Genomic DNA, 15,606 nt, shown 5'->3' with positions numbered 1-15,606 from the left:
ATCACTTTCCCCCCATCAAATGAGAAATCTGACTCAGAAGTGTTCCAGTAACAGAGTAGTTGATGAAAACAGAGATGTAGTTCCACATGTGTTTAAATTATTCTGTCTCCTTGGAAACGCTGCTGCTGCAGATGGATTTGGCTTTTGGTGGCTAAAAATATCTGCCGCTTAATAATGACAGCATGAAAAATACTGAATAAAACTACTGTGCTGTCACTAGTTTTAAAGTTCTCTAATGATTCAGGTATTCTGTGTGAACTACAGATTCACATTTTCTGTCCAGCATTCACTGTCAGCTGCTGCCAGCATTCACCAGCTCAGTGGAAATGAGATAAGCTCATTAGCCTTGGTTGGAGACCCTGCTGAGAAGGGAGCATGTGAGTGGGAGGCAGACTAGATGAAGAGTTGGAAAGCAGGTAGAAAGTTGGTTAAAAATGCAGGTGAGGTGTTGTGTAATATTTGAAGATACAGGCTTATTCCCAGGGAAGTCCATGATAGAAGTATTCTTAAGCACTGTACTGTACTATGTCACCTACCAATACTTCCTATGTCACCTGTATGTGCAGGTGACTGAAATACCATGTAAACCATTTAAAGTAAGATATTAAATTACCTTAAGCAAAAACCAAAGCCTATATCACTACAAAACTTGTTACAAGAAAGAAATAGCATTCAATTACTAAGCATTGCTAAGCAATTTCATCTTTTAAAGAATTAATTATTTTCAGTCAAGAATGTGTAACATGCAGCAGCTGGACTCAGTGATCCTTGTGGGTCCCTTCCAACCTGGGATATTCTATCATACTATGTTATTTAATCCAGTTCTTCATTATTCATTCCTTCCGCATATCATAACTTGTTTTGTTGTTAGCTGGTATTCAGTATAAAGGAAAAATACCAGTTTTTTCTGTTTTTGCTTCTTTCCCATTGGGTGACTTCCTGCTTGAGCCTAGAAAACAGAACAAATGAGAAACATTTTCATAGTGAGCTAAATATACCCCTCGTATTCTTTTATTTTGTTGGTATATAGATGATTTCTGGTAGCATATGTTAGTACACTGATTCATTTTTCATCATTGAAAAGGGCATTTTTCCTGTTATGAAGTATCTTAAAGATAGCATTAAAATATTACAGAGTATTGTGACACATACAAATAATTAATCCTCTTCAAGTTAATACTAAATTTCATTTTTAACTGACGTCACAAGTACCAAAAGTCAGTTAAACTGAAAGTTGAATACCTGCTTTTGATTGCTTGAAATCACAGAATCAGTTAGGTTGGAAAAGATCTCTGAGATCATTGAATCCAACCTATGACCAAACACCACCATGTTAACTAGACCATAGCACTAAGTGTCAAGTCCAGTCTTTCCTTAAACACCTGCCTGGGCAGTCCTCTCCAATATCTAATCACCTTTTCTTTGAAGAAGTTCTTCCTTATGTCCAGCTGAAACCTCCCATGGCGCAGGTTAAGACTGTGACCTCTTGTTCTGTTGCTGCTTGCCTGGGGAAGAGACTGCCCCTCACCTGGCTATACCCTGCTTCCAGCGTGTTGCAGGCTGGACGGTCCCTCTGAGCCTCCTCCAGGCTAAACTCCCCCAGCTCCCTCAGCCACTGTCTACCAGCACCCCGAGCCCTTTCCCACGGGGCCACTTTCCAGCCACTCTGCCCCCAGTCTGTAGCACTGCATGGGGCTGCTGTGGCCAATTTGTAGGACCCAGCAGTTGGTCATGTTGAACCTCGTGCTCTTGGTCTAGCCCATGCATCCAGCCTGTCCAGGTCCCTCCACAGGATCTTCCTGTCCTCCAACAGATCGACACCCTGACCTAACTTTGGAAATTTGCTAGTGGTAGACTCAATCCCCTCATCAAGATCATCAGTAAAGATATTACACAGGGCTGGGCCCAGCACTCATCCCTGAGGCACATCACTCATGGCCGAACAGCAGCTGGATGCAGCACCATTGGCCATCACTCCCTGGGCCCATCCATCCAGACAGTTCTTTACCCAGCAAAATGAATGAGAGGAAAAGATACAGCATCTTTCATTCTATATGAGATGTCAACATGTTAAGAAAGCAGATAATTAGATGGATTATTGAAACTTTTCTATGAGTCTTCTTGAGAATAATTTGTTTTCAACTGAGGCAGACAAACCTGAGTTGCTTTAATTTTAAACCTTCTTTTCCTGTGTTTGTAATTTAAATTCTGTGGAGATAATAAGTAATCTAAACCTTATTTGGGGAAGTAAATGTGTGATACATTGCTAGAAGTACATCTTTGCATTTTATAGTGGCAGCCAAGTTGTGCCAACTTGAATCCTTTGGGTTTTGGATATAGAAGTGGAAGTTCTCATCTGGTAAAAATAGTAATGAGAAAGTTTGTTGCATATTGCCTGTGATGTCTAGGTTGTGGAAGATAGTGATGATAACATGGAGGAAGTACTGTGGCTTTTTTTTTTTTTTTTTTTTTGTTTGGTTTGGCTTTTTTTATAGCAAGTTGCAAACAGATGAGCTGAGGATTCTGCCAGGCTAGATTTTTCCAGCAATTTTCAGTATTGCTTGTTCATGTGGGAACAGAATTCTGTGCTGTACAGTTAATACCAGATCACAAGGAGAAGGCAATCTTACCACGTTTCCCACTGGGCAGAAAACCTCCAAAATACCCACTTGTCTTGTCTCTAAATCTCCTAAAGTTAGTAATTTTTTTTAATTAATTTTTTTTAATCTTGTCATGTAGAAATACTACATTGTCAAAAATTGTGGCCAGAACAAGGTGTGAAATATTTGGTAATTTTTAACCTAAAATTTGCATCTACACTTTCCTGTCACCACTGTGCACACATCCCTCAGTACTTAAACAGTTAAACTGGAATTGTCTGTTCCTCTATTTTAAGAAGAAAAAAAAGAAAGAAGAAAACCTAGTTCAGAGCAAGTTTTGCAAATATGTCGCAGTATGGTTTTGTGTTACAAGTTCATGCTGCTGCTCTTGGAGTTCAGATGCTCTGAATTTACACGTTGAGTGTTTTTGTGAGTTTGTTTTGTTTAGGTTGGTTGGATTTTTGAAAAGCTATTAAACATTACATATTTCAGAGTAGAGAATGGCTACCCCCTGTGTCAAGATGCAGAGAACGTGGGGCAGAAGAGGAGAGCTGTTGAATGCATGCTGCCTCTGTAGTGGCTTTGATGGCAGTGGTGAAGGAGCAGCCAGGCTGGGTGCTAATGCAGCATGTAACAGGGAGCTGAGTGACGAGTGCTGGGGCTGGACAGGTGGGAAGGCCCCTTTGGCATGTAGCAGTCATGGCCATGCTGTACTTTGGCAGGAGATACACACGATTCCCTGCCATGTTGTGCAGTTCCTCTGCAGGCGGGGTGCAAGATTGATGTTCCTGAAAGAACAGCATGGAAAATCAGCACTGAAATATTATGAAAAGGTGGTGCAGTGAGCCAATGAGTATTACTACATGGGCTAAACTGGGCAAAATTCACATTAAAAGCCACTTATTTCCAGCACTCAGGAAGTTGATAGCATTCCAGTCTTCATTACGGAGCTGAACCCTACTGCCATTCTTGCAGCAGGAAGCAGCGTGGTGCAAAGCTGCTGTGCCAAGTACACTGCTGCCAGTCTCAGAACCTCATTCCAGTTGCTGGGAAGGTGCTAAGCAAGCCAAATGTTGTATGTTCTTTTATAAAGAGATGCAGTAAAGATGTGTTGGCCAGAGCTTAGCTGTAAGCAGTCCGGCAGTACAGTCAATGCCAATAGTAGTAAGCCTTTTCTGGGAGCATCCATACAAACTTGAAAATTTCTTCTGGGATACAAGTATAATTTCTTTTTTCTTTAAATCTTCTGCAGAGATTTTAGGTGAAGGGCTTTTAATTGATGAAATCTCATCATGAAACCTCAAAACCTAGAAGAGAAATGCCCAATACCAGGTCTTCAGTAGTGTTACCTGAAGTCTATGGAAAGGACTTTGACAATGCTGCTAATAGTGTCCTAGATGACTTATGTGGAGGTTAGGCATTATGAACCTGAGTTTGTGACCCAGCTTCAGGATGTCTTTCTTCTGAATCTCCTGTTTTCCTCTGGGAAGGAAAGCTTGCTGTAGCAAGCTTAGAAAATTATTTAAATTAAATAGAAAAAAAAGCTATCTCAAACAGCTTTTGTGGACAAATCTCATATTGACAGGAAGTCCCTCTTGCTGAGTTCCTCTGGATCTCTTTGTACCAGCTTGCACCTTTGTTGCTGGAGGCCTTAATGCTAAGGTCCCAGCTTCCTAGTTGAATTAATACTCTTACTCATTTTACTTTGTTCTTTGGGGAGCATGCTGAGAGAAAATTTAAGAAAACTAGCATAGAATTTTCTTCTGTTGGCTGGGTTTTACAAGCATTTCATTCAACTGTTGACATCAATTGATGTAGCTAAGAATTAGAAGGCCATTTCACTGTATGCAGGATTCTTGTGTTGAGTGATGAAGAGGGGGATATTTGCATGCTTGGTTCATGTGAGATCTTTTGGAAGACTGAAGGAGCCAGATCTATCAGCATCTGTACTGCTTGTAGATGCAAGAGGTGAGCATATGTCAGCATCGTTTCTGCATCTTAAATTCATTGCCAGTGGAGCTAGGTGGCATGTGTTAGAGTGTACAACAATGTGTAGGCAGTCTAGAAGATTAGTGGATTAGTACTCAAGTGTGAAATCAGGAGTACTGTAAAGTGATGGTATAGAAACCCTGTAAAGAGCAGACTTGGCAGGATTTGGCTTGCAATGCCAGAACGCATTCCCAAGGTTGAATTGTGCAGTCTTATCCTGCAGGATTTACTTGGTGCTGTGGATTTAGCTAGGCTGAAGCAAACGAGGAGAGAAAGACTTTACCTATTTAACATTTGTGTAAGTTGATCACTGCTGTAAGCAAAAATATATGAGTACATTATACTAATGGTATTCCCTGTACCGATACCGTGTGGTCTCTTAAGTGGAATTAGCTTGCTATGTGTTTGTAAATTTTACAGATTGTAGTATTGAAACTACCAGAGCCTACCTCTGGCAACTGGTGCTTATGATTAGAGCTGCCAAATACAGCAAAACATGTATTGCAAACATTAATTTGAATTCTGAACAGCTGTTTGATTCATGTTCGTGTACCTCTGTTGTTCACTGTTTGCAAGCATTCATGCAAATGGTTTTTTGTCTGCATTAATGCAGTTCCTTATGTGAATAGTCATTTTCACAAGCAAGTAATATTCTTTGTGTGAATGATGATGTCACTGTAGGTGCTTTTGGGTTTGACTACCTCCCCCCTCCCAAATTTAAAACTGTCAGTTACACAAAGAGCAGAATAATTCAGTGCATTGTATGGAGCCAAGCAACCACCTTGATTAGTTCACAACCATCTCTGCTGCTGACATTCATTTAGCAGGTAGAAAACTCTCTTGTAAAAAATGAAGCTTTGCAGGCTAAGAAAAAGACTTAAATTCAAAAAGAATATTAATCACAACAAATAACCCAAACATCTTGACTTGTGAGCATCAATATTTGTGATTTGACTGTGAAATTATTTGCCAAGTCACCCTAGAATGTTATAGTACATGCTGACTGGCCAGTGGGTGGGAGTTGTTTGTGATGAGTACTTTGCAGTAATGTTTTATGTGTAACATCTGTTTTCTGCGTTCTCCAGTTCAGTTTACAGTAGAAGTTTTTTATGTTCAAAAGTGAATCTGTGTTGCTGCTGCAGACTTTAAATTTTTTTGTACTTTCAGTTGATACATTTGAGGAAAATGCAGTGTGACACATAGGACAGTTATTTATTGAAGGCCCACCTTTGATGTTTATTTCTGGGTTTATTTTCAGATAAGAATTTTTATTCAGGTAGATTTTATCATGAAATATGGTCAGGTCTCAAAAGGAAATTAGTACAAAATAAGGTTTCATAAATAAACCAAAGAAATAAGTAGTTGGATTTCTTATACCCTGTCCCCCACCTCCCTCCACTCCAATGCCAGTGTGTTCTTGAGCTCTTTTTCCTCTTGATTTTTCCGTAGCTTTAGTCAATAACTGATTTCTATAGTGAGGCTTTTCTCTAAATCATGAGGATATATAATTTGAATAGGGTTTTATTATTTCCTATCTTTTTTTAATGGTTACTGTATATGGTACATGCTTGATGTTTATTTCTTCACAGGTCTGCTCCATATTTGTTCAGTGTCCCAGATGATGTTGTATGAGTTGTATACTATAGCACTGAATTTTGCAAAACATTTATTTGAAAATTTTTGTTAGGATGAAAAAATGGTTTGATTTGTCTTTGTGACTTTTCCTGGTTTTGCCTGGAGCAGACTTCATATTCTTCTTAGTAGCTGGGTCAGTGCTGTGTTTTTCAGATTCAGTATGAAAATGATATTGACCACACCCTGTTTTGGTTCTTGCTAAGTGGTGCTCAAGACACCTTCTCTAAGGTGTCTTACCCTCTCCCAGTGAGGAGCTGCACAAGGAGCTTGGGGGCCATGGCCAGGGCAGCTCACCCAGACTGGGCCAAAGGGATATTTTATAGCATAGAATATCATGCCCAATATATAAACTGTCCATGTGTGTCAGTGAGACACTGAGGATACAGCAACTTATGTTAGATTTTGTAGAACAAGTTTGGCAATGTATGTTACCACAGTATCATAAGTAAAATTTTCGCCTGGGAGCACAGGTAATGAATTTACTGTCACCTGTCCACTCACTCAGTAATTCTAACATCTTTCTTTTTAGGCCTTTCACTGGGATTTGGGGATACCTGCTATCTAAAGATATCTAAAGGTCTTCTGCAATGAGATTGTTAACAAAGATTCTCTAAAATTTCCAGCTTTTTTAGGTACTAGAGAAAGTCAAACCAGCCAGGCTTTTTATATTATTTTACTTTGTAGGTTCCAGATAGTACTGTGACAGTGTGAAATATATCTCCCACATTGACATGGAATTTTTATCTTCTAGTAATACCATATTGCCTCTGAAATTTTTAAATATCGGGTGCCTGCCAGGTATCTGGCGTCGTAGGAAGGCAAAGCCTGTTGCCATGGAGCTTTGAGGACTTGCTTCCCCAGTCAGCATACCTGCAGCTAGAGAACTGGCTAAATGATCTCATCGTAGGAGTAGTTTCATCAGGCTGGAGGAAAACTAGGAAGTGAAGGAGTAAGAAATGGATGGGGGTGTTTAGGAGAGATACATCCTTCTCACAGCCCCTAGCCACCACATGCTTCTGCTGTGTCAAGTTGTCACTTTCTTCAAGAGTGCTTAACTGTGTTAGGCAATTGGTGTTTCACCTAGAGCTCACAGCAATGTGTTAGCTTATTTTCCTTACTTTAGTACTGTTCCCTCTGCTTCAACTTTGTTTTGCCTTGCTGTGGACTAATGCCACAAAAGTATGGTGAGAAGGATGGCAGAGGATGATGTATCACATTGCTGTGCAAGGATTTTTTTGTTGTGAAGGATATATCTACAAACAGGAAAGATTCCAGTGTCTGCTTGTTCCACAGTGTGTGAATTGGAAGGATGCTGCTCCAAATGAACTGTAGTTACTAGACAGCTATTTAGTAATCATCTGAAAATGTCTGTTTCTAATATTGAACCTTTCAAGCCAACTTTTGTCCTTTTTAACCCAATGGATAAGTATGATATAGCAGATCTCTTCACCTGTAGCTGACAGTTACTTTTCAGACTCTGAAGGCTGAAGATCATTGGTGCCTTAGTGGAAGTCCAAGAATATTGATTGACCATCCATTTGTTTTTCTTAGTCATGTGCTGTTGTTTGGTTCCTATAGTCAGACATGGATATCTGTGTACTGCATTCTGTACCTATATACATTTGCTCACTTCATAATATACACATTACTGAAGTACTTCTGTGTATTTAAGAGTATTCCCATCCTATATAATGGTAGTCTCACATACCCTAAGTGACTTGTGTTAGCAAAATTGTATTGCTCCTTGGTCACATTACCCTTATGATTCCTCCTATCAGTTATGGGACTTATTTATAGTTTTCTTTCCATTCACGTATTGAAAATTTGACTTGTGTCAGTCTTTGGTGCCTTGTACCATTAGACCTACCTCTAGGGTCTTCTGTTCAAATAAGATTGGATTTGGATTTCTTTGGACTGCAGTTGCTTCAGTTGGTTCCCCAAAATCTGAATTTACCTATTCAATTGTAGTTATGGTACAGGACAAAGAAAAACTCAGTTGAATTCTCTGTCCTGGTTCCCCGATTGTGCACTTAGGAAGCCTTTAGTGATATCACTAACTTTGTGGCCTCACTGCTATTAGAAGTTGGACTGTTGCTTATTCTTCCACTGGGATATATCACACACTTCCATAAACATCATTGGGTTGTGTGTCCCATGCTTATTATGTCCTAGTTCCTGGAAATGTGGATCTTGCTCAGGTACTGCAGGTTGCCGGTGTAAATAATAAGGCTATCAGATAGAGCATGCCTTTGCACTCCTGTGCAGATGTGCTTTTTTTTCTGAAGTATATTGGCTTATGGAGCGGCATCTGTTTATGCAGATGTTATTCTAAAGGGATCTCCTGCTGGTACATAGTGTGTACAAACAGCTTTAGACACTCTTTAATCTCTCTCTGTGGTAGCCAAGCTCTTGAGTAATGGAAGTGTCTCCTTCCCCTATGTAACATATTCCTGGGGAGACCTGATTACAGAGAGATTAGAATCAACAGATTCAAGAAAGTGGCAACACCTAAATTTGATCCCAACTACTTTGTCAAACAACCTTCTCAGTAACCTTCCTGGAAGAGATTCAGAACAAAAATCAGGCAACAGTCACACTGAATACATGTAATGGCTAGCTATGCCTTCTTTGTGTTGTGGTGATACTCAGGTTCTGCGGTATCCCTGTACCTCCTGTACCTTCTCTTGATCAGCTAGTGATGTAGAACTAATCTATGTCATTTCCAGGAATCTGAAGACCCATTTGTTTTGGTTCATTATACAAATTATCTTAATGAAATGGCTTTGCTGCTGCTGGATTGTGGCACTTGTTGCAAATGTAGGCTATGCTAAAACCAGGCAAATTTAAAGTCCTTTGGTGTAAAAAATATTTTTTCTCCTACTTGCTGGAAACAGTTGTGGCTGTTGACACTCTCACTATGTGCAGTGACTTTACTGATGCACAAGATACCATTTAGCCCTCCAGTTGCTGTGTGCTTTTACTGGTGGGAGACAGTGTCTGACAAAAGGGCTTTTGTCTGGAAGTCATCTCAGGGTACAAAATGAGCTCTTGCTGTCTGACTGGCTGTGTACTCATGATGATCACAGATACTAGGTTTGCCTTGCAGTGCAGTTATGACTTATGTTCTTTGGACCTGGAACCTCATGACTCCTGTAGCCACAATTTCAGTGGGTCCACACATGGATTTGACTTAGGTCTCGCTTGTATGATAAACTCTTTGTCAGCTCATTTCTCACTCTCTTCACTGAGATGTTTGAATGTAAGCATTTTCTTTCTCACACTCCAGCTGCTTCTTTACCCTCTTCTACAGTCAAGCTATAATCCTGTGGATTTGATATTGCAGGCTGTTGCCATGGAAATAATGGTGATTTCACAATTTCAGTGCTGTAAGCACTGCAGGAGACAATGGAAAAGGTGGTTGGCAAGAGATATAGTGAGGATATAGGGGACAATTCAGAGGAGTTGTTTTTAAACCTGTACTTGGGGGGGTGATTCTTTATAATTGTGGGGTTTCAGTGTGTGTCTAGTTCTTTTATCTCTTTTTTCTTTTTTGTAAATGTGTTTTTATTAGAAGTTGGTTCATAAAAATGCATTCCTACATTTTTTGCAAAGGTTATTACAAAGTGATGCTAAACTCTCCTTTCCATGTCCTCAGAATAAAAGTACAGTGCTTTCTTTGCAGTTTATAGTAATTCATTTTTGGACAAAAGGGCAAAGGTTGAGATCTAAGCAACTTCTGTTTGAGTCATACTTTTAGCCTGAAGATATGCCTTTCAGGAAAACATTTTTTTTCATAAATAGTAAAACAAGCTGAGAACATCATGGTGAGCATATGTATTTAAATCAGTCTGTGTGACTGACTGTATGAAACCCTAATATATTTGTTATTTAATTTTTAGTGTGCTCTGCATGCAAACAATTTTGGTGCTGAAGATCATCTTATGCAGCATCTGTTCTTAGCATTATGTCAGGATTTCCATCTATACTGAAATATTTCCTCTAAATTAGACACATCCATAAAGGTAGAGTGAAGCTTACTGGGAGAAATAACTATGTTATAAAATGAATTGAATTGGCAGCTTAACAAGCCGAAGGCAAGTGGCATCAGATGAGAATTTTTGATACTAAAAGCTTAAAAGCATCAAACATCAGCCTTTTCCCCAGCTATTTACAGCAGCATTCCACTGATTAGCATAGTCAGAGAGTAGATATTATCTGTAACTTTTAACTTAAGATCTTAGAATTAATTTTCAGTCTGCAGTAGGAATTAATCAGTAATGAGGGTGATAGTAACCAATTTTTTAATTAAAGATAGAGGAAAAAGTGTTTCAACCTATCAGATGTGTTAAAATTATCTAAAAATTGCTTTAAAAATATTTTGATCTTTTTCTGCTTGTTATTCCATAAATGGAGATACAAAGATCAGCTGTTATATATGAAAGGGAAACAATAAGGAATGTTCAACATGACTCTGGCTTTGTTGGGCAATGTGATTAGGAAATCAGATTCTTAAGGATGCATCTAGTCCTTTGATGCTTGTGTGAATGGAAATAGTCTACTTGTGTGCCAGTACTCATATCTGAATTTCAAAAATTCTAGGCAAGAAACTTCTGAGGAAATGAAAATGACAAAGTGAGCCAGAACTGTTTACGCAGGGCCTGGCCTGGAAAGATGCAAAGTGTCTCATACAGCTCTCAAATCTAATTGCAATTGTGGGCATTTGTTAGTACTGAGAATTATATAAATCAGACCTTTAAAATAAATCAAAAGAGAGAAGGTGTTTTTTTCTGAACTATATTTATTAAAAAACAATTTTTGTCATGTAATGTTTCTTGGTGCCAAGTAAGTTTTTAAGCATTATATAAAGGTCCATTTTTGATGAATTACATTGGAGTATTATGCTTGACCTAAATTTGCTGCATAACTGAATATATATATATATATATATATATATATATATATATATATATATATATATATATATATATATATATATATAAATGTATGAGATTGGCTGTAGAATTTTCTGCATTGGTAGAATACAGGTAGCATAGGTAGCATTTACCTTCTGTCTTTAAGTCAGTGTGATGATAAATATACTGATGATAGGTTGTGGGTTTTTCGATTCCTTCCTGGAAAATTTGTTTAAAACTCTTAGTTAAGGAGCCATTTAGCTGCAGGTAGTAGTGTCTGACTGATAGGTGAACTCTTTAATGATAAAGGAACTGGGAGACCTGCACAGTAGGTGGATGTTTCAGTGCCTCATTGCCTCTGTTCCTGTTACAGGTGCATGGTGACAGCATCGCAGCAATGAGTGGAATTTTAAAGAGGAAGTTTGAAGAAGTTGGTGGAACCTCACCCTGCTCATGTGTGTGGGAATCAGATGATGATGTTTCCAGCAGTGAAAGTGCTGACAGTGGAAGTAATGTCCATCCATCTGCTTCTAATCATTTTACCCGTAAGTACTAAAGGGGTGTGTAAGGCATGATGCTGTGTCTTACACTAGCTAAGAAGGGTTCACTTTACTTCTTAGAAATACAGTGAAAGCTTTCTGCCTTTTTTTTTTTTTTTATTTTAAGTATTTTATCTGTTTTATTACATTTAAATGCTGGCACTCTGAGGAAGTACTTATTTTTGAAAAAAAAAACTATTTCCTCTGGTAATTGTTTTGGTGAAAATTTTAATGTCAGAGTGAGTTTCAGAGGAAATTCCATGTTTGTGCTCTATCATTCACATCTACTTAGTGTGACATGTTTTAAGCATATAGGAGAATGTCTTCCATTTTGGGTGATGATTTGGAGAAGGGGGAATATTGGCAGTAATGTGAAATGAACATGCCGTTTTCAGGATTAAAGATGGAAGTCTGCATGCATGCATACACATGCATATATGCATATATTTATAATGTGAGAAAGGCATAACTATGTATGTTATGCTTTTGTGTATGTGCTTTTTCAAGTAACACATGTGTACGTGTGCTTGTGTACATATGTATGCACACGTGCAGTAATTGTGCTGTGACACACAGAAGCCTTGAGTGGTATTTTAAATGTAAAGTCTGTGACAGAATGCCACAGAACTGAAGAGTGAGAAGCTGCTGGGTTTTATACATATTTTTGACTAGGGTCTCAACTATGGTAACAGAAGAAATATATTTGTCTCTCTCCCACTGAGGTTTATGGACTTGTGTAAATCAGGTACTCTTCTAATAAGAACCCTACAGTAAACAAATAAGTCATGCTGTTCTTTTTAAGAAGATTTGAATTGTGAGTTTTTTTCCTTTGTTCCTTGTAAAAAAGTTTATTATTTAACTCATGGGTTGTTTGCTGGTTATTTTACTGGAATCAGGATTTCACTTTGGTTTTAATTCCTAAACTCATGGTTAGGGAAGTTAACAAGCAAATTTTGCTGTCTCTATCTTAGGTGCAGCTGGAAAGTTTCTCTGTGTATAGGCCAGTTAAACTTCAGTAGGCTGCTGAAGCAAGTTACACACCAAGTATGCTCACCCTCCCATTAAATGTAATCCATAAGCAGGGTGGAATGTGGGTGTGGTGTGAGCATCTAAAGTTGTTTAGCAGGTCTGGAAATTCCTAGATGCTATCATGATAAAACAGTTTATTTAAGGCAATTCTAGGAAAGCATAGGGAATCCAAGTACCTGTTTGCTCTCTATTCAAAATATGTGTACCTAGTTATCTGGAAAGAATAAATTAAAGGTTCAGAGGGACAATATGCCGGAGGAAACCAGCTGAAACAAAAATAACTCCCTTAAATTTCTCCATTAAACTTAATTCAAGGTTATTTTAAGATCTGAGTACTTCCACATCGCTGCTTTTCGTGTTACTTGTAGTTGAGCTAATCAGTTTGCTCACCTGCAGTGAGGCCAGTCCAGTAATATTCCTGTGTATTATGACTATTTTCTTTTCAGCAGGGTGATCTCTGCTTGAAGGGCAAGTGTTTGCAGTAAGGCAGCCCTGTCAGTTAGTAATTATGAAGTGTCAAGTGGTTCCAATAAAAGGCAGGAAGAGTGCTGGAATTGAAGTTGGTATATGATTTAGCTCTTGGTTATGGAGAGGGGAAGATTCTTGTAACCTGTCTTAGTCAAGAGTAGAGTTATATTTTAGAGTTTCATGTCATAGGGAAAAACCCTGAGATAATGTTTGGAATGGAGCTGAACTATCTTGTGTGGGGCAGAGGTCTGCAGATAGAAGTATTTTTCTGAACAGCATTTGTAAGAGACAGAAACTATTGGCAACATAGATTTTTAAAGTGGTTTGTGTCAGCTTAAAAATACCAAAAATGGGATCTCAGGAATGCTGAGAACATTGACCAAAAGCCCCTCCAGGCTATCTAAGATGTGTGGTCAGAGAAATTCAGTCACCTTACAGCATAAGCTTGCTCTGAGTGTTTTGAGAAGAGTCTGTTTGCTTTTAATGTAGCCAGTGTGTAGAGCAGGAGCAATAGCAATAAATGCTATTACTTTTCAGACTCTGAACAGATTATTAAAAACAATAATAATGCCTATTGTTATAATATTCTTTGTTAGATTTGGAAAGTTGTAGATTCCCTGGTTAAATTCATAGAAATATCTCCAGCACAAAAACCTGAGCCTGCAGACATTTTCCATTGCTCTGTTGTTATGTCATGACTGACTTCAGTTTTTACAGTTTCTATGACAACTGTGATTTTTTTGATTGGTAAAGAATCAAGCACTAAAGGATTTTTTGGAGCTGTAAAGTATTTTTCCATCAAAGGAGAAGAGTGAAAATATCAAGATGCTTTTCACTAATCAGTATTGAAATTGAATTGCTGTCTAAATGTAGATACCTGTTTGTGGCAGGCTCCATATACACTAATTTTTCAAACAGAACAGATGAGAAAATAGCCCTGTTACAGTTGCCAAATAATTATCTGGAAAATTAATGATAATTTATGCTTACAATTTAAGACATTCATATTTTTCAAATCATGTAGGTAGTGACATTCTCAGGTTAACCCTTAGAGAAAGATCCTTATCAAGACATGGTTCAAAGCAACACAACTGGATTATTTTCTGAGATTCTTAGGCAATTTTTGTGAGTCATCAGCAAAAGGGTACTTGGGAACTAATGATGAAACTACATTAGGTGGATGTGGGAAAAAAAGAGATTTAACAGAATGCACAGCTGATCAGTTTGTGGTTACTGGGGAAATACAGAGAGGAGCTAATAATGAGCTCATCAGGGTGGGAAGAGAGCTTGTGGACTATGTCATATGTGAAGGAAAAGAGAAGGAGGTTCCCCAAGATGAGGAGCTTGACAAGCAACAGGGTGTTTTTCAGTAAGAGCAGGAAAGCAGTGGTAACAGATTTTACTTGGTAAATATGTCAGCTTGCAGAAAGGGCTACAGATTGGCTGGCTCAAAACTGGGAAAAGGAGGGGGGGCTAATGAACAGAATGAGAACGAGCCAGCTTATCAAGATCAAAGGAATTTAATGCTCCAGGAGTTTGCAAATTCTTAGTCATTGAAAGTGAGTCATCCTCTTTCACTACATTGATGTATATGGAACATATTTCAAAAACAAATTAGAAAATTACTGGGAAGTGTTGATTTTGATTCTACGGCACATCTGTATCTGTGCTGCATCTATTAGAGAAAAGCACCCTGCACTCAGAACATATGTATAAGGCCTGGTCTGTATTCAGGAGTGTGCACTGTCAGCAGCTCTGGAACCATCTTTTGCCAGCAATTCTTAGTTCAGAATGATGCTAACACAATGTATGGGATTCTATTTGCTGATCGAATATTGTCTGTGAGATTGGATAAAAATTAAACATGATGGTTAGAGATTGTCCTTGATTTGTTCTACAGAATTAAAATTATACCAGATCATATTTTAGCCACTGGTTTTAGACTTTATAGCAGTTGCTCTCTCTAGATGCTATTACAATATGCAAAATAATTTTAATAACTTTATAGTCTCATTTATAAAGTCAAAGAATATGAAGTTTCTTTTTTCTCTCACCAGTGATGCATGTAATTTTAGAAATGAAAAATCATGATTACCATGGCTTTTTTGACAAAGAGGGATGAACATGCCTAACCTTACAGTTTTTCAAATTATTTCAGAAGTTTTTGGGGTTTTTTCAGCTAACTTCTAGCTTGAGCTAGTCTCAGCTAAAATCCTTCTCTGCAGAAATGATAAGATTGGGAAGTAGGTGATTTTTATTTTAGTGAAGAGTTGCTCCATGGTCTTTGTCAAATAAGATCAGAATTTTAAAATGTTGTTTCTAAGGGTAAAAAAGCCTGAAGATGTCTTGGGTACTAAAAGTAGCTGTCCCTTTTTCAGGTACAAGGAAGCATTATGACAACATTTTCACCCAGTGAAAGCTGTGGGTGGCCTG

The 15,606-nt window shown here is 38.2% G+C and overlaps 1 protein-coding gene across 7 annotated transcripts in view; it reads left to right on the top strand.

Annotated features, from left to right (window-relative positions):
* The window catches only part of CSRNP3 (cysteine and serine rich nuclear protein 3), a 97,934-nt gene that overhangs the window by 19,784 nt on the left and 62,544 nt on the right, over positions 1 to 15,606 (top strand). For all 7 annotated transcript variants that reach the window (XR_011680382.1, XR_011680384.1, XR_011680381.1 and 4 more), the window contains one exon: positions 11,511 to 11,682. Coding sequence is in view for 3 of the 7 variants with exons in the window: in XM_071435003.1 (XP_071291104.1) it covers positions 11,535 to 11,682 (148 nt within the window). In the remaining 4 variants the exon portion in view is untranslated. The remainder of the gene's footprint in view (positions 1 to 11,510; positions 11,683 to 15,606) is intronic.

Source organism: Agelaius tricolor, unplaced genomic scaffold (genome assembly GCF_023055355.1).
Source record: "Agelaius tricolor isolate 1412-34295 unplaced genomic scaffold, bAgeTri1.0.p SCAF_10, whole genome shotgun sequence".
In the NCBI taxonomy this organism is placed as follows: domain Eukaryota; kingdom Metazoa; phylum Chordata; class Aves; order Passeriformes; family Icteridae; genus Agelaius; species Agelaius tricolor.
The sequence above is the reverse complement of the archived record's forward strand: the minus strand, read 5'-3'. Positions and strand labels throughout refer to the sequence as shown.